General features: G+C 34.4%; 2 protein-coding genes across 4 annotated transcripts; one reads left to right on the forward strand and one right to left on the reverse strand.

Annotated features, from left to right (window-relative positions):
- The first annotated feature begins 10,893 nt into the window (after positions 1–10,893).
- Positions 10,894–16,011, forward strand: LOC141698568 (shaggy-related protein kinase zeta-like). Of its 3 annotated transcripts, XR_012565157.1 has the most exons (13): positions 10,894–11,096; positions 12,039–12,134; positions 12,421–12,480; positions 12,562–12,834; positions 12,921–12,995; positions 13,106–13,162; positions 13,708–13,848; positions 13,939–13,989; positions 14,075–14,170; positions 14,272–14,355; positions 14,577–14,678; positions 15,447–15,620; positions 15,706–16,011. XR_012565157.1 is itself a non-coding variant. In XM_074503272.1 (12 exons), the coding sequence occupies exons 1-12, from the start codon at positions 11,004–11,006 to the stop codon at positions 15,540–15,542; spliced, it is 1,224 nt and encodes a 407-aa protein (XP_074359373.1). In that variant the 5' UTR covers positions 10,894–11,003; the 3' UTR covers positions 15,543–16,011. The 3 variants fall into 3 exon arrangements, 2 of the variants coding, with proteins under 2 accessions (XP_074359373.1, XP_074359374.1); XM_074503272.1 differs by having other exon boundaries at positions 15,447–16,011; XM_074503273.1 differs by lacking the exon at positions 10,894–11,096 and adding an exon at positions 11,901–11,949 and having other exon boundaries at positions 15,447–16,011.
- Positions 16,012–17,490: 1,479 nt separating this feature from the next.
- LOC141698567 (aspartate aminotransferase, mitochondrial) lies at positions 17,491–23,100 on the reverse strand. Its single transcript, XM_074503271.1, has 10 exons — positions 22,725–23,100; positions 22,459–22,544; positions 20,141–20,347; positions 19,889–19,994; positions 19,653–19,757; positions 19,410–19,582; positions 18,770–18,929; positions 18,180–18,275; positions 18,001–18,095; positions 17,491–17,911 (listed from the first exon to the last, which is right to left on the reverse strand). Exons 1-10 carry the CDS (start codon positions 22,896–22,898, stop codon positions 17,839–17,841), a joined length of 1,275 nt encoding a protein of 424 aa, XP_074359372.1. The 5' UTR covers positions 22,899–23,100; the 3' UTR covers positions 17,491–17,838.
- Positions 23,101–23,301: the final 201 nt, after the last annotated feature.

Raw genomic sequence — 23,301 nt, forward strand, 5'->3', positions numbered from 1 at the left:
TCGCGATATGCTGAGAAGTATCCCTCACGATGTAGAATAAATGTGATTAATTAATTAATCATATTTAATAAATTAGAGAATTTATATAAATAATGATAAAATAGTTTTATTATTATTTATTTCTACTACCGGCTTAATATTGAACCTACAGGGTCACACCATAAAAAGAGAATGATTTAATGGTGGAGGAATTAATTAATAATGGCTAATAATTATTTATTTATGAAATAAATAATTAATTGGAAAATTTAATAATTAATTAAATGAGATTTAATTGATTATAAATTAATTAAGAAAAGTTCTTAATATTATTAATTAAAGGATTTAATTTTTGGAAATTAAATCAAGAGAGAGAATTATTTCTAAAGTGTTTAGAAAAAGGATTAATAATTAAAAGGTATTTTAATTATTAATGAGAATAATAAATGGGATAATAATAATAATATTTATGGGAAAATTTCAGCTGAAAATTTTGCCTATAAATATACTATTATAAACCCTGTTTTTGATTTGAACCCTAAAAAAAACCCAAAAAGTTTGGAAAACCCAATTCTCTCCACCTCCTTCCTCCTCCTTAACATCGTTTTCTTGGTGGATACCGGTGGAGTGCTTCACACTTGAGGAGCAACTGCTAAGGATCTCTGATCCTTGTCTCCGAATTATTTTAAAGGTTAGATTCGATCCCTCGAATTTTTATTCATGATCTGTATGCTTTTATTTGGATTTAGTATGTGTAAAAGTGTTTTACCATGCCCCCGCTGCGATTAAAATCCAACACGCAACCACTTCGCCTCTTACGCTATCTTCCTGGCCGTTACGGGCCCTTGCGCACGCTCATCCAATTATCTGATCAACTTTATCCAGTTCTCCAAACCACTTACCTATCTCTTTTCTAAATAATTCTATCACAACACACTTTCCAAAACATTTTCATTTTATTTAAAACTTAGAGATAGGTATTTTCAGAAGTTACTCTTTCCCCAAAACATCAGTTAACAAAATAATTTGAAACACAAGGGATACGTAACTTAAAACGTTCTATTCCAGTACGTAATTTAAATCAGCAATTATTCATATATTACTGAACCATAAAGATATGGTCAGGGGTACTTGCCTTGCAGAGCTTTACAACTATTTTTGATGGACCTTGAACCGATTTGGACACTCGTCTTTATCGCCTTACTATTTGTCTATCCTGGATCCGACCTCGACCCTCATGTCCTTCGCTTGGAACCTTGCAGAGCTTGTTGACTGATCACTAGGTTATCTTTGGTCTAGTGCTAACTCTCGGGTCTTCCGACTAGAACTTACAGAGTCGGGTCTTCCGACTAGAACTTACAGAGTCGAAATACCCTAACTTAGACATTCGATTATGCTTGACATCTCCTCGCCATTAATCTACCTGTACGCTAACAAAACCCGACTCGTAACATACACATTATTGTAATACACGCATCAGTTAGGGTTCACATTCTTGAAAATCAGTCTAGTGTTCGTTTTCAGAAAATACGTACACTCGTCATTGTACGAAATTAGGTTAATTGATTTTGGCAAAAACATTTCACCATAACATACAATCAGGTTTCGTATAAAACATATGTTCACATATTTATATATATTCGCTCAACGTCCCGATAATTATCGAATATGCTCCCGTATTTTCGTAGTTCGATTTCCCGGAAATCGGGCAACGACTCCTCTGTTTATCGGACTACCCGTCGAAACATAAATCGACGTCGCAACAACCAACAATCACAATTAATCAATCATAACCTGACTACGCAAATTCGCAATTCTAATTCAGACCTTAACAATTATATCCGACTATTTACATTTTGAAAATAATTGTACGAATTAAATATTAATTTTTTTTTATATTTATAGGACTTAGAATAATCATCACGGTCCACCGTCGGCTCGCCGAGGCTCATCGCCGACGGCGGGAAAATTCGCGGGTACCCGATTAAATTCGGGTTTCCAACGCAAATTTTGCCGATAAATAAATTCTTGCACGAATATATTTTTTTATTTCATAAATTTTAATCAAATATATTTTTCTACAAAAATAAAGATTTAATCAATAAATTAAAATAAGCATCAGTAAATTAAAATAAGCATTCGAACAAACACAACACTGGACACGCGCTTCACGCGCCCACAACACCGACGAGCACACAGCCGAAAAGACAACCGGCGGCACAGGTAATTAATCCAAACAGCACAACATCGACTAACAACCACACATGTACATATATACACATACCCAAACATATGCATATATATATATGTAGGAACTACCAAGGACGAATCCGGCAATTACCTAGATACCAGAACAACCGCGAAACCACGAGAGGCCAGCGGAGAAGAGAAGGCGGGGGAAAGACAGAGGGAGAGATAGGAACGGGAGAGAAAAGAGGGAGTAGAGAGATAAGAAAGAGAGATTAGAGAGAGATTGATTGGAGAGATTAAAGGAGATGGGAGATTTAAGCTTTGTTCGGGTCTGAGAACAAAAAAAACCGGGTACAACTTATGAAACCACGTGTCCAATAAAAGGACATGTGTCCCCTTTCCTGATCGCACACCTCAATTCCGACCCAAATTCGTATCTTAACGATATATTTTACAAGTAGAAATGAGTCAAAAAAATTTCGAAATAATATTAAAATTCCCGGGGTAATTAAAAATTAATTGAATAAAATTTTCATAATTTTTAAAGCATTTTTTACTCGCCACTCATACCCGCGTTTAACGATTTAACGAATCAACGCGCGGGTGAATTTAATCCCAAAAATTTCCATAATAATTTTAAAATTCTTGAAATATTCCAAACTTAATAAAATATGAATTTCATAATTTTTGAAGAATTCTGGAGTTAAATACTGATTTTACAATTAAATGTAATTAGAAAATCATTTAAAAATAAATAATCAATAAAATATTGATTTCTAAATTTTATAAAATTCTAAAAATAATAATTTAAATTTTGAAGTAATAAAAATGATTTTAGAGATAATTCAAGTATTTATGAAAATAAATCTTGAATAAATTACCTTTAAATATAAGAATAAAACAACACAGTTCACAACAATTACTCAAATGAATCTCGAGCACCAATAACCACTTATAACTCATCACAAAGTAATATCCAGCTGACAGAACCCACACACATATATTATATATTATTTATTTAATAATTACACATTTAAATAATACAGAAATGTACGAGTCGTTATATCCTTTCCCCATTATTATTATTTATTACTCATCACAAAGTAATATCCAGCTGACAGAACCCACACACATATATTATTTATTATTTATTTAATAATTACACATTTAAATAATACAGAAATGTACGAGTCGTTATATCCTTTCCCCTTAAAAAAAGATTATGTCCTCAGAATCTGATCTAACTAAACAAGTGAGGATATTTGTCAAGCATATATGACTCTAACTCCCAAGTAGACTCTTCTACTCGAGGGTTTATTCAAAACATACTCACTATAGACATAAACTCATTCCTGAGGCCCTGCTTTTTATCTAGGTTCTAGATTGGTTCATACTCCTGTCTTGATTCAAATCGAGAATATATTCCTTTAACATAAAGACGTTAAACATACAATGAGTATGCTGCAGCTATGGCCACTGTACTAACTTATAGATGACTTTACCCACTTTTTTAGTATCTTATACGGTCCAATATATCTAGGACCTAGCTGTCCTTTTGTTCAACCCTAATCAATCCTTTTCAAGGTGACCCTTCCAACAATACCAACGATCCCAATTCTAACTCTATATCCTTTCGATGCAAGTTCCTGTTCTTTCTCTGTTTATCCTGAGTTGCTTCGAATCTTCTCCGAGCCATTATTATTACATTTTTTTTAGTTTGCTACTTTCCAACACATACACTCAACATATCTGCCATCGTTATTTATACTTCCACTTCGACCATCCGTTTGAGGATGACATGCGGTATTTATCTTCTACTTAGTTTCCAGATACTCTTGATCACCAAAAGTTCTGCTTCAACTCTGGTACATTTTAATGTTTCCCAGGTGGACAAAAGCTTGAAATCGTGAGTTTTTCTCCAAAATTTTACTCTTCAACTCAGTCACATTGGAAATCCGTGTTTTTGAGGGAATCCTGATCATACCTTTGCTATAATTTTGAGTACAATTTCTTCTCCAGCAAAACTGTCCAACTATTTGATTCACGACCTCTTCTACGCACTTCTTGATTTTTTCCATTACCTCTGGTGGAAAAGTGATCTCATACAATGGTTCCTTACTATCTTCTAGCACCCGAACTTCAATTTCCAAATTTTTCTTTCCCAATCCTTTTTTTATTCCAATTCCTCGACAGTCTTAATGATATACGATCTTTCGATTCAACTCAAAGCATCTGTCACCAAGTGGACCTTGCCTGGGTAGTAATTAATAGGACAATTACAGTCCTTAATTAATTCCGACCATAATTCATACTTTGAAAATTTAGAATACATTTGTTGTTTTTCAACCCTTTATAGCACAATCTTCAGGTGTTCGATTTGGTCATCTTTCGGCTTTGAATGGACGAGGATGCTATCAATAAATACAATTACACTATCTAGGTGCTCCTTATACATTATGTTCATTAAACCCGTTGTAGGTGACTGGTGCATTTGCTAATCCACATAACATTATAATTTGTTCTTTCTTGCAATCGATTTCTTTTTTTCCTTATGACGGAACCATCAATTCTAACTCGCATCCTTGCCTCCTATTTGACTTTTCCTAGCTAAAGATGTATCTCAACCTGTTGGAGTCTGTACAATTTCCTCAACCGATACTTCTGCTTCTTTCATTCATATACTATTACTATTACTTCTACCACGTTGGATACTTGTATTCGCGAGTTTTCTAGTAATTCGGAGTAATTTTCATTATTACAGATGATAACCTCTTTCTAATCGTCTAACAACATCCAAATCTAGTTACTAATCCCTTCTTTATTCCACCTCCCTTCTTCATTTTCTTCCTTCCTTTTATTTACTCAATCTTGAACCTTTAGTTCTTAAAAACATTCTTCTCACTTGTCTATACAAATAATTTTTTATTTCTCTTATCTATTGAAAAGGGTATATTTATTCAAATAAAGCCTCGCACACTCGCAATAACATCGCGCTAATTTCACTAAGTTTCTGAATTTTACCGATGTCCTTACTTCATCCAAATTCCTCATTCTTTGATTTCGGATTTGAAAATCACATCAGAATTTGACTTAATCTAGTTGGAACCGACTTCTATCTAACTAACCATTAGTTGGTAAAATTAACCCACTCTCTCATTCAATTGATCAATTGGACCAAGTGATGGCTAACTAACTGAAACCAAAGATCCATTATATAAAATCAATTTGGCTATAACAACCGCTTTCATGAACCGAGATTACATTCAATTGGAGTATTCAACAACACACAAAAGTATACGTTGTATTTTTAAAATTAGGGTATTTTCCGAAAATTTGGGCAGCATTTCCTCTGTATTATTGACTACCAGTCGGACTCAAGCCGACACCAACAATCAACCAAACAACCAATAACAATTTCAATCCATTACCATCAACCAAACCACCAACAAGTATGCTAACCAACTGCCACCACTCAACTCCGTGATTCACAATAGTATAACACATAATATACTAATAACTATATGTATGACTAACCAACATAACGAAACGGGGTTGGCTATATCAACCACAACTACCAAAAAGCAAACTCACAAACCAGGTCAAACTTAAAGAACTCTGAACCCTGCTGGGCTAACTAGTCCAAGTTTCAACCAACCATTCTTCTAAAGGCGGTTTCCTATCATTTGTAATTGACTCGTCCACCACTGAATTAACTTTTCTAAGACGACAACCTTCTCCAATAAATCCTGAATCCTTTCTACTACCATTATTCTGAAATAGCAACCGGATATAGAACTTTTATTTCTCCTAACAGTCAATTCTTCATTTACTTTCCACAACTAGGATTGTCTAACTACATAGGTTACCGAAGAAATTCATTATCCTAGAATTCCAAATAAAATTTTGAAATCAAGGTAATCCATTCTGAAAGAAAAGCGAAAAAGATGTGGATATGAATGAGAGCAACCATACAAGTACGTAAGATGACCAGTCTTAGTACCATACAGTTTACAACACATAATTCGGTGGCGTTCCTCCAGACCTTTTGCCACACAAACAAATAGTCAAATCATATGTATTGTTTTCCCTAATCAACCGATGAAACCTACGAGGAAAGAAATATAAGGGTTCAAGATATAAACCACAATACTGATCCACATTCACTATGAGACTCGACTGTCATGGCAGCCGCTGACTATTACCATTCCATTTGAACTTTCACGGTCAGACCCGCTTCCTCGAGAAAGGAAACTAGAAACCTCTACCATACATTTCCAATGATACCTAAATACAAGGGAGACTTACTAAGAGTTAGGGCAGTCCCAGCCAATCCCCAATAGGCGTCAGGGTTACACCTTCGGAACCCTCGACTGAACTCTTAGACTCGCTCCTCTGATTGAGTTGCTGACTCACATCTATATATAAACCTTCCGGCACTCTTTTGACTCTACCTAACCTAAATCAGGGACTCAAACCTGTAGCTCTGATACCAACTGTGAAGGCCTCAACCCCGGGGTCAGGAGTTGATGTCATCCACAACACAATAACCAACATAATATAATCCATTTCAATGATAAAACATAATCAAGACCCCTCTTACCAAGATCTTTTCCAGGTTTAAGAATGACTTAGATTATAATTACTACAAAACTAACTCATTACAACCACCTTGACAATACTATCTTAATACAACAACTCAACAAACCATTTTTGGTCTGAAACAACTACCTCAGAGGAGCCTGACACGGAAGGAACTGGAACTCTGCCCTGACTACCATGGAATAATATCCTAGGTATCTACAATACATATATAAAACATTTTTACAAGGGTAAGAAATCAATTGCTCAGCAGTACCATTATATGAATAATAATCAAAAACAGTTTATGAATCATAACTCGTTTATAGAAAACAAGCAAAACAGGTGAAAACAGATGAAAACTGGATGTTAATAACTAGCATGCTCTATAAAACATCTCATTAGCTGTGCTGTGTAAATATCAGAGTTCAATTTTAGCATGCTACTTTCATTTCCAAATCTTTCGTTCCATTACAGGAACCATAAAACCATTTGTTTCGTTACGGGAACCACAAACCATTTATCCCGTTACGGGGACCCAAAATCATCAGTTCCGTTACGGGAACCACAAAATCTCGCTCAGATATAAAAGTATTAGATGATCCCTGGTGAGACAGCTGATCAGGCTATCTCCATAGGATGGCTCCATCTGCCATCCCATGAAACTTGTTCGGAACTCAGAGACTAGCTAGGTCCCTGTCACGCTGGGCTGGTGGTTAAATTAGGGTGCGCAACCACTTTGCCTCTTACGCTATCTTCTTGGCCGTTACGGGCCCTTGCGCACGCTCGTCCAATTATCTGATCAACTTTATCCAGTTTTCCAAACCACTTACCTATCTCTTTTCAAAACAGTTCTATCACAACACACTTTCCAAAACATTTTCATTTTATTCAAAACTTAGAGATAGGTATTTTTAGAAGTTACTCTTTCCCCAAAACATCAGTTAACAAAACAATTTGAAATACAGGGGATACGTAACTTAAAACGTTCTGTTCCAGTACGTAATTTAAATCATCAATTATTCATATATTACTGAACCACAAAGATATGGTCAGGGGTACTTGCCTTGCAGAGCTTTACAACTATTTTTGATTGACCTTGAACCGATTTGGACACTCGGCTTTATCGCCTTACTATTTGTCTATCCTGGATCTAACCTTGACCCTCAGGTCCTTCGCTTGGAACCTTGCGGAACTTATCGACTGATCACTAGGTTATCTTTGATCCAGTGCCAACTCCCGTGCCTTCCGACTAGAACCTACAGAGTCGAAATACCCTAACTTAGACATTGGATTATACTTGACATATCCTCGCTATTAATCTACCCGTACGCTAACAAAACCCGACTCGTAACATACACATTATTGTAATACACGCATCAGTTAGGGTTCACGTTCTCGAAAATCGGTTCGATGTTCGTTTTCAGAAAATATGTAAACTCATCATTGTACGAAATTAGGGTTATTGATTTTGGCAAAACATTTCACCACAACATACAATCAGGTTTGGTATAAAACATATGTTCACATATTTATATATATTCGCTCGACGTCCCGATAATTACCGGATACGCTCCCGTATTTCCGTAGTTCGATTTCCCAGAAATCGGGCAGCGTCCCCTTTGTTTATCGGACTACCCGTCGAAATATAAATCGACGTCTCAACAACCAACAATCACAATTAATCAATCACAACCCGACTACGCAAATTCGCAATTCCAATTCGGACCTTAACAATTATATCCGACTATTTACATTTCGAAAATAATTGTACGAATTAAAATATTAAATATTGTTTTATAATTATAGGACTCAGAATAATCATCACGGTCCACCGTCGGCTCGCCGAGACTCATTGCTGACGGCGGAAAAATTCGCGGGTACCCGATTAAATTCGGGTTTCCAACGCAAATTTCGTCGATAATTAAATTCTTGCACGAATATATTTTTTTATTTCACAAATTTTAATCAAATATATATTTGCTGCAAAAATTAAGATTTAATCATTAAATTAAAATAAGCATTTGTAAATTAAAATAAGAATTCGAACAAACACAGCACAGGACACGTGCTTCACGCGCCCACAACACCGACGAGCATACAACCGGAAAGACAACCGGCGGCACATGTAATTAATCTAAACAGCACAACATCGACTAACAACCACACATGTACATATATACACATACCCAAACATATGCATACATATATATATATATATATGTAGGAACTACCAAGGACGAATCCGGCAATTACCCAGATACCAGAACAACCGCGAAACCACGGGAGGCCAACGGAGAAGAGAAGGCAGGGGAAAGACGGAGGGAGAGATAGGAACGGGAGAGAAGAGAGGGAGTAAAGAGATAAGAAAAAGAGATTAGAGAGAGATTGATTGGAGAGATTAAAGGAGATGGGAGATTTAAGCTTTGTTCGGGTCTGAGAACAAAAGAAATCGGGTACAACTTATCAAACCACGTGTCCAATAAAAGGACACGTGTCCCTTTTCCTAATCGCACACCTCAATTCCGACCCAAATTCGTATCTTAACGATATATTTTGCAAGTAGAAATGAGTCAAAAAAATTTCAAAATAATATTGAAATTCTCGGGGTAATTAAAAATTAATAAAATAAAATTTCTATAATTTTTAAAGCATCTTCGACTCGCCACTCATACCTGCGTTTAACGATTTAACGAAACAACACGCAGGTGAATTTAATCCCAAAAATTTCCAAAATAATTTTAAAATTCTCAAAATATTCTAAACTTAATAAAATATGAATTTCATAATTTTTGAAGAATTCTGGAGTTAAATACTGATTTTACAGTTAAATGCAATCAAAAAATTATTTAAAGATAAATAATCAATAAAATATTGATTTCCAAATTTATAAAATCCTAAAAATAATAATTAAAATTATGAAGTAATAAAAATGATTTTAGAGATAATACAAGTATTTATGAAAATAAATCTTAAATAAAATCACCTTTAAATATAAGAATAAAACAACAAAGTTCACGACAATTACTCATTATAAATCTCGAGCACCAATAACCACTTATAACTCATCACAAAATAATATCCAGCTGACAACACCCACTCACATATATTATTTATTATTTATTTAATAATTACACATTTAAATAATACAAAAATATACGAGTCGTTATAAAGACCCAATATCAATCTTTACAAATTAAAGACTCATTTTGCAATATAAGAATATAGTTATAAATTTTTTAAACTTCATATATAATATATAAATTATATATATAATATAATATTTATATTAATATTATAAATAACCAGTTCAATTCGTGTTTTAACGATTCAGTTGGAACGAATAACCGAAAACGAATCATTTAAATCAGTCCTGCTTTTTGTTTTTCCGTTCCGATTTCATATCAGTTTTAATCAACTCGATTTTCTCATGTTTCGATTTTAATTCGGTTTACTAACCAAATTTCCATCCACATTAATAGATTTCAAAAAAATACTATTCAAATTATGTTAATCAATTCTTTTAAGGCTAAATTCTCAATATTTGGCCCGCAGGGGTTGGCTCAGTTGGTTAAAAAGGTGATAACTATCATCTTAGTCACAAGTTCGAATTCGACGGGAGGAGAATTTATGATGATGCCTCATGAGTCAGAGTCTGTCACTTAAATACGGTTTACCTTAGTTAACGTGGTTTGCATGTTATTGCGTGAATCCGTAGGATTTAGCCAGTGCGCACCCGAAGGATAGGCTGCGGGTTACCTACGATAAAAAAAAAATTCTCAATATTTGTGCGTCAAAAAAGAAATAATTCTTATCAACTTAGTATATTGAATTCTCATCATTTTTTGGTACTTATTAAATTTCTCGAAAAATAGATTAACTTAATTTTTGATGTACTTCACAACTAATTAATTCACCTTTTATGTTTATTATTTTTTCCTTAAATAAATTTTTTATATTTTTTAATTTTTAATATAATTTATTTCTTATATATTTTTTCTTTTAATAGATTTTATTTTCTATCTTAGGTCGGTCAGCCTTAAGCGAATATTGTTTTGAATTAACAAAATATTTAGTGTTACGACAATCCTACTTTGTTCCATGTAACAAAATATATAGACAGCAGACAGACAATAAAAGCAAGGCTAGCAACATATATACAACACAATTATAGACAGGTAAAACAGTAACAGAGAGAGAGAGAGTGAGTTCAGTTTCAGTTGTATACAAAGGAAAGGGTTTTGAGAGAGAGAGAGATGGCGTCGTTGCATCAGGAACCTCCTCTTCCGCCTGACAATCATGACTCTGCCGCCGCCGTTACTCGCCGGACGGAAAATGACACTCATAAAGTACCTCTTTGAACTCTCTCTCTCTCTCTCTCTCTCTCCCTCTCCCTCTCTCTCCCTCCCTGTATCTCTCTCCCTCCTCTCTCTCTCTCTCTCTCTCTCTGGGCTTGTGTGTTTTTGTCTTCACATTTCCTGTGGTTTTCATGTTCAATTTCATAGTCATTTGGAGATTTTAGTGTAGTTTGAACTAATTTTTTTCCTTTCTTTATTGTTGATCTAGCTCACAAATCTATTATTTCGCTCTTAATCTCTCTATTAATTATATTATCTCAGCTGTTTCTTCATTTGCCGTGTAACTTGTATGTATTTTTTTCTGAATTTGGTGAAAACAATTAATATTAATTTATGATTTGTTATGCTTTCATGTTCTCCTTATTTTTCATAATGCTTATTTGTATCTATTTTGAGAAACTTGAAATATAGGGAATATATATATGAAATTGAGCATTACCTATTGTTACTTAATGTTAGATTATGTTATGTTTGTAGTTGCTTCTTCAATACTTCGAGTTCGTTGCGGTATTGTATTGCTGTAAATTTTTATTGCATTTGTACTATGTTGCTTGATTTACTTTTGTACCAGATAGTTTCATTGTTTGTAGGGATTGTGAGTTTGCTTTGTTTCTTTCTCCTAGGTTGATTGTCCTTTAATCTGCTTACTATTGCTTCTTGCTATTGTTCATGTTTGATTCTCTCTCACATAGGCTCTTGTTTCAAATGCAAGCTTTCTGGCATGTGATGCTTGCTTGAGAGTGGTGGTTATGTCATTCTTTTTATTCTAGTATATATATATATATATGTTAACTGTTGCCTCTACACGGGGCATGGTTATCTTTTACATCTTCTGTTTACCTGGGTAAATATATAGGAATTGTTTTCATGTACATACATTATATTTGTTAATCCTGTACTTACGTTAATCCTCTAATCTGGCTTAACATATAGGATATGTCAGCTGGTGTTATTCAGGGGAATGATGATCAAGTTGATGGTCACATCATTTCGACGACTATAGGTGGTAAAAATGGCGAACCAAAAAGGGTAAGCACCAAAAGTTTATTTTAATATTATATGCTAGCTTGTAGTACTCTATTTGTCAAAAATATGTGATGTGAAGTTTAGCTCTCATGGAAATTAAAAATGCTTAGAATCTAGCTGCTTAAATGTAAATATCGGCTCAGTTAAAATTATGTATCAATATCTGAGCTTATTGATGCAACTATATGACGGTCAAGAATATCCTTATAGTAACAACTTATGAAGAGGTGCTCATTTCATTCCGTTTTATAATTTAAAAAAATCTGAGGCATTTAATTTCATGTTTTAGACTATTTCTTACATGGCAGAGGACGTTGTTGGCACTGGATCGTTTGGTGTTGTTTTTCAGGTACTTTACCTTGCTTTATAACCAATTTTGCAGCTTGAATAAAGCCTTTTCTGTAAATAGTGTGGTGTCGCTTTTCTACAGGCAAAGTGCGTGGAAACCGGAGAAACCGTTGCAATAAAGAAAGTTTTACAGGATAGGCGTTATAAAAATCGTGAACTGCAATTAATGCGGTCAATGGATCACCCTAACGTGGTTCGTCTGAAGCATTGCTTCTACTCCACGACAAGTAAAGATGAACTTTTTCTCAATCTGGTTATGGAATATGTCCCTGTGACTATGTACCGCGTTCTCAAGCGCCACATTAATGCAAACCAGAGAATGCCTCTTATTTATATCAAACTTTATACATATCAGGTTTGAACTCCTATGCTCATCTCTCTTACCTATGTCACAATATTATATCCCTGGAAAATTATGCTAACAGAGGTTAAATATGTTAGATTTTTAGGGGGCTGGCTTACATCCATACTGTTCATGGTGTTTGCCACAGGGATCTGAAACCTCAAAACCTTTTGGTACGTGTCAAACAAATTATCATATTTAAAATATGGTTGGCTTTAAACAAATTATCTTATTTCAAAAATGGTTGACTGTTAACCCTAATCATCACTTGTTAAATGTCCAGGTCGATCCTGTCACTCACCAAGTTAAACTTTGTGACTTTGGAAGTGCAAAAGTTTTGGTATGCTTATTTCTTATGCCTTCAACATATCTAAAGTCATAATTTGATATGAGCATTCGGAAGATTAATATCAAGTACATATATCTAGTATGAAATATTATTAGTTTGATGATTAAAAGATTTGTTAAGCTAAAAGAACAAGAAAGGTCCCCATTTACACGATAGTAGGCTGTTACAACTTGCAATCACACTGTACAATTGAATCTTATCACGGCTTGGGTTGTAAGATTTTGGTCAGAAGTTGCCCGCCTTAGATTTTTAGTAGTTAGAACGGAAACCTGGTTAAATATTGAGAAGGTTCTCTTTATATTAATTTGGCATGAAATATATATATTACTAAGAAACTTTGTGCTTTGTTGTAGTCAACTTGTTGTTAGTCACCTGCTGGTTGTACTCGCCATCGGCCTAGCCTCACTTTTTAGTTTTTGCACCTTCTTGTGATGAGTTACCTAATTTTCAATAATTCCAGTGTCATTTTTAAGCAACTTAACCAAAATCTCCTATCAAATTTTCACTTCTTTTACAAATGAATATCCTGTAATCAGGTCAAGGGCGAGGCTAATATATCATACATATGCTCTCGTTATTACCGAGCTCCAGAACTCATATTTGGTGCTACGGAATATACTTCTTCAATTGATATTTGGTCTGCTGGTTGTGTCCTCGCGGAGCTTCTCTTGGGACAGGTCCAAAACATATGCTGTTTCTTAAATTCTGCTTTGGAGCTGTAATATTTAAATGACTGACCTGTATATTGTTTGTCACCCTATACACAGCCACTTTTCCCTGGTGAAAGTGCAGTTGACCAACTTGTAGAAATTATTAAGGTGCTTCCAGCCTTCCATATATCACAATCTTAGCATAGGTGTTCTAGTTACATTTTCTTATACTCGCTTTAAAATCTCTGTACAGGTTCTTGGGACTCCAACTCGAGAAGAAATACGATGTATGAATCCAAACTATACTGATTTTAGGTTCCCGCAGATCAAAGCCCACCCTTGGCACAAGGTATGTATTTCCTTAGTTGTGCCCTTCTGTGATATTATGCTTCGTAGTTGTTCACCAGTTGAATATGGTTAGATGGCATCTGACGTAGTTCTCTGCATCAGGTTTTCCAAAAAAGGATGCCTCCAGAAGCAATTGATCTTGCTTCAAGGCTCCTACAATACTCCCCACATTTTCGCTATACTGCTGTAAGTTCAATTTCTAGTGTGTTCATGTTTATTGTGTCTCAAACAGATTCGATTTTTAGTATAAAATGAGGCGTCATTTTAAGTGGCCTTATGAAAATCTTGTGTCATGTTTACTTGATGTGTCACCGCATGAACTCATCGATAAGTCTCGTCTTTTGTTAGCTTTCTTTTCGCACTAGTATCTATACCAAGTAATATATATTTTTCCCATGCTGCTGCAGCTTGAAGCTTGTGCCCACTGTTTCTTTGATGATCTACGGGATCCCAATGCCAACCTTCCAAATGGCCGCCCTCTACCCCCTTTGTTCAACTTTAAGCAGGAAGTATGCCTCTCTGCTGTAACTCTGTGAATATATTTTCAGGGAAAATGTATTCTGTTAATATTGTTTAAAGTTTTATTTAACTTGAGTTGTTTGACGAGCCTCTAAATTATTAGATTGAAGTTAAATTTTAGAACATTGAAATATAATCCTGTATTTCTTGTTTGACAAAAATAATATAGAAGCGTGATTTATATAGAGATACTAAAAAGTTTTATACTTCAACGCCCCTTTATGTTTTTTGAAGTAACTCTATGTGACATTGACCTTTTATGTATATTTTGCACACACAAGAACACAAATTAGTTGTCGTTGATTTATAATGGATTTCCATTCATCAATTCACAAGACAATTATCTACTTGCTCTTAAAATGCTGTATCATTAATCTTTTGCACAATACCATGTGATCGATATGCTTCTTATATATATATAACTTTCACAAATTTCAGAGCGGAAGATGAGAGGGCAAATAACTTTATCTACTATTTTGATAGAGCTTTGTTCTATCTCCTTTTATCTGAATATGTGCTATATTTGTTGTCTTTGGACTGATGCTTATGTTGTTCTTTATATGTGATCATATACGTTTTTTATTGGTATATTGTACACAATTTTACCTGAGATAGCAAAAGTACACACTGTAGTCAGTCACTGCAGCTATTGGTTGATTAAAAGCTGATGCCAAATTTTATATCATGATGCACAGTCATCACCTTGGGTTTTTTTTCTTTTTCTAACTTTCTTGTTTGTGGCTTCTGTGCTGTTGTAGTTAGACGGGGCTCCACCTGAGCTGATCAACAAGCTTATTCCAGAACACATCCGGAGACAAAGCGGTCTCAACATCCAACAGCCAGCCTCCACTTAATCCGGTCTCAATGTCCAACAGCCAGCCTCCACAATCAAGTTGGTGTAACATAAATTCAAACTGTAGTAGTTGTTGATGGTGAGCTATGATGACGATGGTGAGGTTTCTCTTTAGCTTTTATATCCACCTTCATTTGACCTTTGTCAGTAATCTTCTCTTTCAGAAGGTGTAGCCTCTCTTGATATGGAATTTGGTGTTACTGTCTATGTCTACCTACCTGAAAAACTTCCCCCACATTTGTACATTGTCTTTTTATCGTAAAAGTTTCAGGAAGCTAGGAATACCAAATGTGGTTTACTGTTCGAGCTAGGCAGTTACTATATTTTAAATAGTTAGTGTTTATACATAATGTTATTTCTAGTATTTGTGCTCAAGTATATTTGTATATGCTGAAGTGCTTTTATCTATTTATGTTCTTAATGTATTCCGGATGCTCATTTTTAATGTTAATATTGCCTTAATCAATAGATATGACATGGTGTATCTATTTTAGAGATTGTTATTGATGTTCAGTTCAACGTTTGCAAGTTCACATCCGGTACTGGAGTTTTGTAATGAAAGTGATTTTATAATTAATTTTTAGCTTTATCAGGCATTATTGAAATAATTCGGACTTTGGAACCTAATGACTTGATAATGTATATGCAACTTTAGAGGAATAAACAAACATTGAAATCTAGTTCCAAAATAGCATTCTAAGTAAAACTTGTTACACATAAACATTCAAATTAAAATAATAAAATAAAATGTATACATCTCTAAATCTATCTTGGTGACAAAGTGCAGGTGTTGTAGGTGGATTGGAGCAGGGTTTGATCTCTTGTCCAGTTTAGGAGAGGTATTTACAAATATAACAAAACAACAAAACCGAGCTCTCGAGTACCTCGAGTAGGTTCGATTTCCCCTCACCAGCGACTCCCCCAGGCTAAAAGGCATGTCATTTATCAATTAAATATAAAAAATTTAAAATATAATTATTATATTAATATCAGTGAACTTGAATATAAAATTAAAATTAATTGATAATAACAACCGAATACCATCATAATACTCATTTATATTAGTAACTTTTTAGATATTTAAATATATGTAAATATTTTAGAATTAAATTTATTATTTCTGGATATTTCTAATATTAAAATAATTATTAAAAATATAAAAAAAATAGTAAAAAGGCATGCCAAATCATAAAAAAGCATGTATGACTAATTGATGTCATGACATGCCGCTGTGATATGCACCCTACTCACATTTATGTACCGTAGTTATTTACATTAAGAAAGTGAAAATCATTTTTTTTTGAAAAACATTTTCAAATTCAAATACCCTCAAATTCACATCCTATCAAGTGCTTATCCGCTGGATCATTTCGTAATATAAGAATCAATCGAACTAAAATGAAGCGTGTAAAAATATATATGAATTTCAACCTAATTAACAACCATTCAGACCTATCATAGCAGAGTGTTCATAGGGGCGTCGTACAGGTTCCTATGGTGGCAAAGTTGCTAGTCTATAAAGCAGACTTATTTTTTGTTAATTTATGGCTTTTTATATGCTGATTAATTTATAGTTTTTTGGAAAATAAGATATAGCTCTATCTGTTATATGTTATATTTTCTAGTAATTTATAATATATGTTTTCAGTAAAATAATTTATGGTTTTTCTTAAAACTAATTTATGGGGTTTTTTAATTATAAAGAAAAGAAGGTGATTATTTGGGAAAGAGGATGGAATGGAACTTCTGCAAATGGCCATCTCTCTAAATCCTTATTGATAATATTTTCACTTCATATATCAAAGAATTTAAACAATATATATTATTGTAACAAGTAGAAACCTTCCGAAAGCTTTTTCCTGCTCAGCTTCTAACAAAGTTCATCTTGCTAAAAGAACTTTACTAGAAGTGATGACCAGCATTTTCCACAATTGTCCTAATCAAATCCATTGGGGAAGAATGTCTTCTAATTGAGCAAAATAAAAACATAGTGCAATGCAAATCATTACAGGTCACATATTCATAGAACAAAATGTTTACATGTAATTTGAACACGTTACATCTTTGGATCACATATAACCAAGCCAAGGCTGGTTAATAAATCTTTGAGTTTGCACTAACTACAATATTTTATTATTAGTTCATTAGAATATAACCAGCACATAGCCTTGATCATATCAGTTGAAGAGGAAAAAAAGGGAGTAAAGGTATATAAAAAAATCTCACCATATAGGTAAATTGAATGGCTGCGGCCGCCTGCTCTATTATTCTCCGGCTAAAATGTTTGCAACAAGAATTTAGGCAGATTTTGTGACCTCATTGATAGCATTGGCCAAGTATCCAACATTGCCTGTAGTAACACCTGCCATACTGTGTGGTGTGTGATAATCAGCAAGAGAGTTTACTTAATCAGTACCTTCTGGCACTAGTTGTTATTAAGTAACCATTGTAAATATTACCTTATGCGACCATTACGGGTCATATAGATATGAAAATCATTTGTCAGACGATCAACTTGTTCGGGCGTCATCCCGCTGTAGCAGAACATGCCAATCTGCTAGCAGAAAGTAGCCTATAATGAGAACTTTAGACGTGATAAAAGTACAGACAACTCTAAGAAGATTGCCAGTTTCCAGACCTGATTTGTTATATGCTCCCATGACAGAGGTGAGCCCAAATTTTCAAGGTTTTCTCGCAGAGAAGTTCTCATTCCTATGATTCGATCAGCCATGCCCTAAAAAGAGGAATATCACTGGTGATGTATTCAACAGGAAACTACCAAAAAACTGTGTCTTCAATTAGAGAGTGATAATGATTTCTCTTCCATCTTTTGTGTTTTACATCATTTGCATGAAAAGTTATATTTAATTTTAGACATATATCATCTATGAATAAATGAAGACTTTAAAAGTGAAAATCTTATCAGGAATCACAATTAAGTTAAAGGAGCATAACATTTAACAGGTGTTCATCAGAGTCAAATAATAGTATGAGGGGATAGCGAAATGAGATGTCTGTTGCCAGCCCTGATACTTGTAACCCTGTGCTGATTCAGGCATCTTTCATCCCTAATTTAATTCATAAACTGATACAATTTTTGGCCAGCACTCTATTTACATATATATTTGTGTTCACAGGATACTTTTGTTATCCTCTACACTCAATGGTAGTAGGCTACTCTTGCAACTAATTGTTATTTAATACTTTATATTGGCCATTGTAAATTACCTTAACTTCCTTGAGCCACAATTTCTTCAAGTCCGGTTCACCAAGAATAGTTGAAACAAGTAGTGCACCATGAACAGGAGGATTACTGTACATTGGTCTGCCAATCTGTTGCAACTGACTCTTTACAGCCACAGCTTGCTTTTCATCCTCACAAACCAAACTGAAGTTACAAAAGATAAATAGTAAAACGGATGCACATTAAACAAAGTTGTGCAATATAAAATTTTAACCGAGGACAAAGACGAACTCAGCATGTTTATTTATTAAGTTACAAAGTGATATACTACAATTAGTAATACATACCAGTATTAGTCTATTAGATATATGGATTCTATATGTGTTGTTTTTAGCCCAAGAAAAACAAATGAATAGGGTAGTATATTTTATATACACATCTATGAAGTTTGTTTCATATAATAATAAATTATTCCTTTTCTAATATGAAGAATATTTTAGACGTAGCACACTCCATTCGGAGGCTAATTGATCCAACCAAACAGTTATTACGCCAGACTGGAGTGTCATTTTAGAAATGATGCTTTATCATATATACAGAAGACCAGATCCAACGAAACCGCGGAGCTAGAATTTAAGTTGATACTTAAGTGTATTACTGTTTTAGTCTTTTAGAGGCAATTACCTCAGGCAGCCAACCCTTTGACCATAAAGTCCCATATTTTTTGCATATGATTGCGAACATCCAATAAGATGGCCATCCTCGAGAAAAATTCTGATAGACTTTGCATCTTTCTCTGGGTCACCGCTGGCAAACCCTTGATATGCCATGTCGAAGAAAGCAAAATGCCCTTTAACCTAAAGTTCAGTAGATATGGTTTTAGAATATGAGATGAAGATTAGAAGCAGAAACTTTTCTAGAGCCAACCTTGAACTGGTACGAGATCTCCTTCCATTGTTCCTCTGTAGGATCCACTCCAGTAGGATTATGTGCACAGGCATGAAGCAGAAAGAACGATCCACTGGGTGCATTCTGTGCAAAAGAAATGAAACTGATGGAATAGAAACAATGGCAGACAACAATAGCTGCCTAAAAGTAGAAACATGAAAACAAGGGTAATTCAAAGAATAAATTATTACAAGGCATAATTATAATCTAGTCACCTTTACATCATCCATCAGGGAAGCAAAATCCAACCCTTTGGTCTCAGGATGATAATAATGGAATGTCCTTTGTGGGACACGGGCATCTCTCCATATGTTGTGATGACTGACACAGATTTCAAATTATAATTATAACTTTATAAGTAACCCACTTGCTAATGGAAGATGCACGAAGGAAACTTCTTACTCAGAACGACATTAATTTGTATGAGAACTTCTATAAATATAAAGATTTTTGTAACTGATACTAACTTGGACCATGTAGGGACTGGAATGTAAATTTGGGAATCAGGGGAAAATCGCTTCTGAAACTCTGCAAAAACACGGCATGCACCAGTTCCAGAGAGAGCTTGAACTGCTGCAATTCTTTTGTCTTTGATTAAGTCTGAATTCTCCCCGTAGGCAAGCTTTAGTGTTTTATCAATCATGTTCACGCTTCCTCCCATAGGAAGGTACTCCCTGGAGAGTATAAACTTGATTAGTAGATTATTAGATCTGGATCCATTGTAGAAAAGTAAAAGCAGATATAAATCACCCAAAGTGGCGTCACAGTAACTGAATCTACTATTGTGGATAAAATTTTGAAAAAAAAGCAACTGAAACAGACACAACATGAACATCAGAAGCTCCGAAGAGCTATTTATCTTTATTCACTTATACAAAAATATGTTCTCTATTCACACCCTGACGAACAGAAAGAGTGATCGTTCATAACAGAAAAGCATCCATCAGAGCATGAAGAGTTCAGTCATAGCGACCAATTGTAATTATTGGCATACTTTAAAGCGGATCTAGAGCGAGAAGGCAAAAATAGTTCATTTGAGCAATGTTGAATGACTGCACTCTCTTAGTTCTTTTTAGCAACAGACATCAATTTCTTTGCAAATCATTATTTCAAAGTTTTAATTCTCAGCTTATCCCCTTATTGGATTCTATTATCTCCTTTAAGGGCATGCCACTGTAGGTGTTAGAGACTTATATTGCTGAGACACAAAAATTTTAAGTAAAGAGTAATATTAATTATTTTAGATTTATGGAGCAACTTTGTTTAAACAGAAAGTACGTCTTTATGGTTCAATCTAATTGTTTGGAAGTTAAAACCAAAAATATCAGTGAAAATATGATTTTCTATTAAATCACCAAGTTCATATTTTAGAGGCTGTGCCAAATTTCTCATCACCAAAGTTTACATAGTAGAGAAAAATTTCCCAGGTCCTTGGATCTAAAAAGTTATGACCTTTTTCTGTTATATGAAACATCTATTTAATTTAAAATCTCACAAGAACTTGCCTACAAACTAAGCATCACCACACCAAGATCACAGTTTGTAATGTATAATTCTAGAGTAAGAATATAAAATTTGTAAATCCTCAAAATAAATACAGAAATGACATTGAACCTTCCTATCTGTTAAACCAAATCAAACAGAAAACTACACCACTTGACTTGAAATTTGTGATTCCCTCAACTTACAAGCCAAATCATGAAAGGAAAAAATAGTAGTGCCCACAACCCCCACTGTCTATAAAAGTAAGTGAATAAAGATAATAGAAGGATGAAAAAGGCAGGTGGAGGAATACTACTAGCTAAACATCAAAAGCAGATTGCATCCTGCAAAAATGTTCAATTTCCCTTATGATGCAAAACTTGCATAAAAAGTATTGCCACTAACCCCCAAATTGTGGTCCTCAAATAATGGTATCTTATTAAAAAAGAGATTACATAAAATACATTAATGTTTAAGCATGTATCAATATTTTATACTACCATTGAAACATGTCAAGGGAGGAAACTGCATGGGTTTAACTAATCCCTTTTTACCCTGCTACTGATTTGGCAAAGTAATGATTAAATACCCTGTTTACCTTTTACTGTGCTAATGATTTAGCAATAAGTATAATCAAATACTCTGTTTTCCTTTTCACTCTTCTATTAATTTGGCATAGTTAAAAACTTATATTTATATGTAGGAATCTGGTAGTTTGAGAGGATTTATTTACACAAAACCCTGTGCAGGTGGGCCAAGTTATTAAGAAAATTGGGGAAATTATTTAGATCATTCAATAGAACAATATCTTGTGCCCATAAAGTGCATATAATATATTAATATTCCTTTTACAACTCTAAGATATAGATTCCCTTTCTTTATTATTAATTTTCACTTTACCAAAATAAATAATGAAAGGAAAGGAAAGCAAAATCTAACCTTGGTGTCACTCTATCTAACAACTACTAATCTACTAGCTTATAATTAAGTACATAAAATAATATCTTGCTAATGATAATTAAATCCAATAGATTTGATTATGTCAAGCCACGACCTCCAGGTGAATTTAAGCAACATCTTTCCTTTTTTTTGATCAATTCCTAACCAGTACAAATTACAATGTCAAGTTTAATAAGTATCATTGTTACTTCTAAAGAAAAAAAAAATTAGGGGTGAATTGATATTAGCTAACACTTGAACCCTCGACATGTTGTTACAACCTACGGAGAAGGCATCAAATGCAGTTGTGATTAATGAATAAGACAAAATTATTAAAGAGGTGAATATATAGAGGGGGACTGACATGTTGAGATTGCCAGCAATTCTCCGTTCAGCTTCTCTAACACACTCCAATACCACCGGCTTTCCTTCATCGTCACGGTATGCTCCCTGATCACACTTAGTTTATCAATTGTTTCTTCTTTTAAACTAAATTATCCGAAATATCAATCTAATCGTATATGATTAAATTAACAGGACATGATCAGAAGGGGGGGGGAGAGAGAGAGAGGGAGGGAGGGAGGGAGAGAGAGAGAGAGAGAGAGAGAGAGAGAGAGAGAGAGGACTTACAACTCCAACATTGACTTTATGAGGACTAGGATCTGCCAAAAAAGCTTCAGTGACACCGAGAATTGGATCTTTGGGAGCCGGCTCCACGTTACGCCACCAGGATGACATGGATCGCGCACCGTACAAATAGCTCCTCCTAATGATCCCACTGGAATTAGCACTCCGTAACGCCATCGAGCTGTGTTTTGAAAAAGTATGTGTGCAAGGAGAGGATTTGATTATTGACACGGAAACGAGAGAAATGGGGACGTATAGTATAGTCCTCCCTATTTATATACACGGAAGAGGAGAGGAGAAGGGGGTTAAGCTGTCAAGATACGAATTGTTGCAAACTGTTACATTGAAATGTGTGAGATTTCAGTAAAAGTTAAATTATGGTCATAGACCGGTTGAGAGTAACGACAAGCCGAGACTCTTAATTTCAAACCCATTCCTTCGGCGGGGTCCCATTCAACCCCCGTCTTTTTACAAATGCTTATTTTGTGGACTTGATTGTATTTAAATGGCCCGAACTATAATTTTTTTGCAGAAAAATGATTCAATTATTAAACTTGCTAAATGAATTGTTTTACTATTA

The sequence above is a fragment of the Apium graveolens genome, chromosome 11, assembly GCF_009905375.1.
Source record: "Apium graveolens cultivar Ventura chromosome 11, ASM990537v1, whole genome shotgun sequence".
Lineage (NCBI taxonomy): Eukaryota > Viridiplantae > Streptophyta > Magnoliopsida > Apiales > Apiaceae > Apium > Apium graveolens.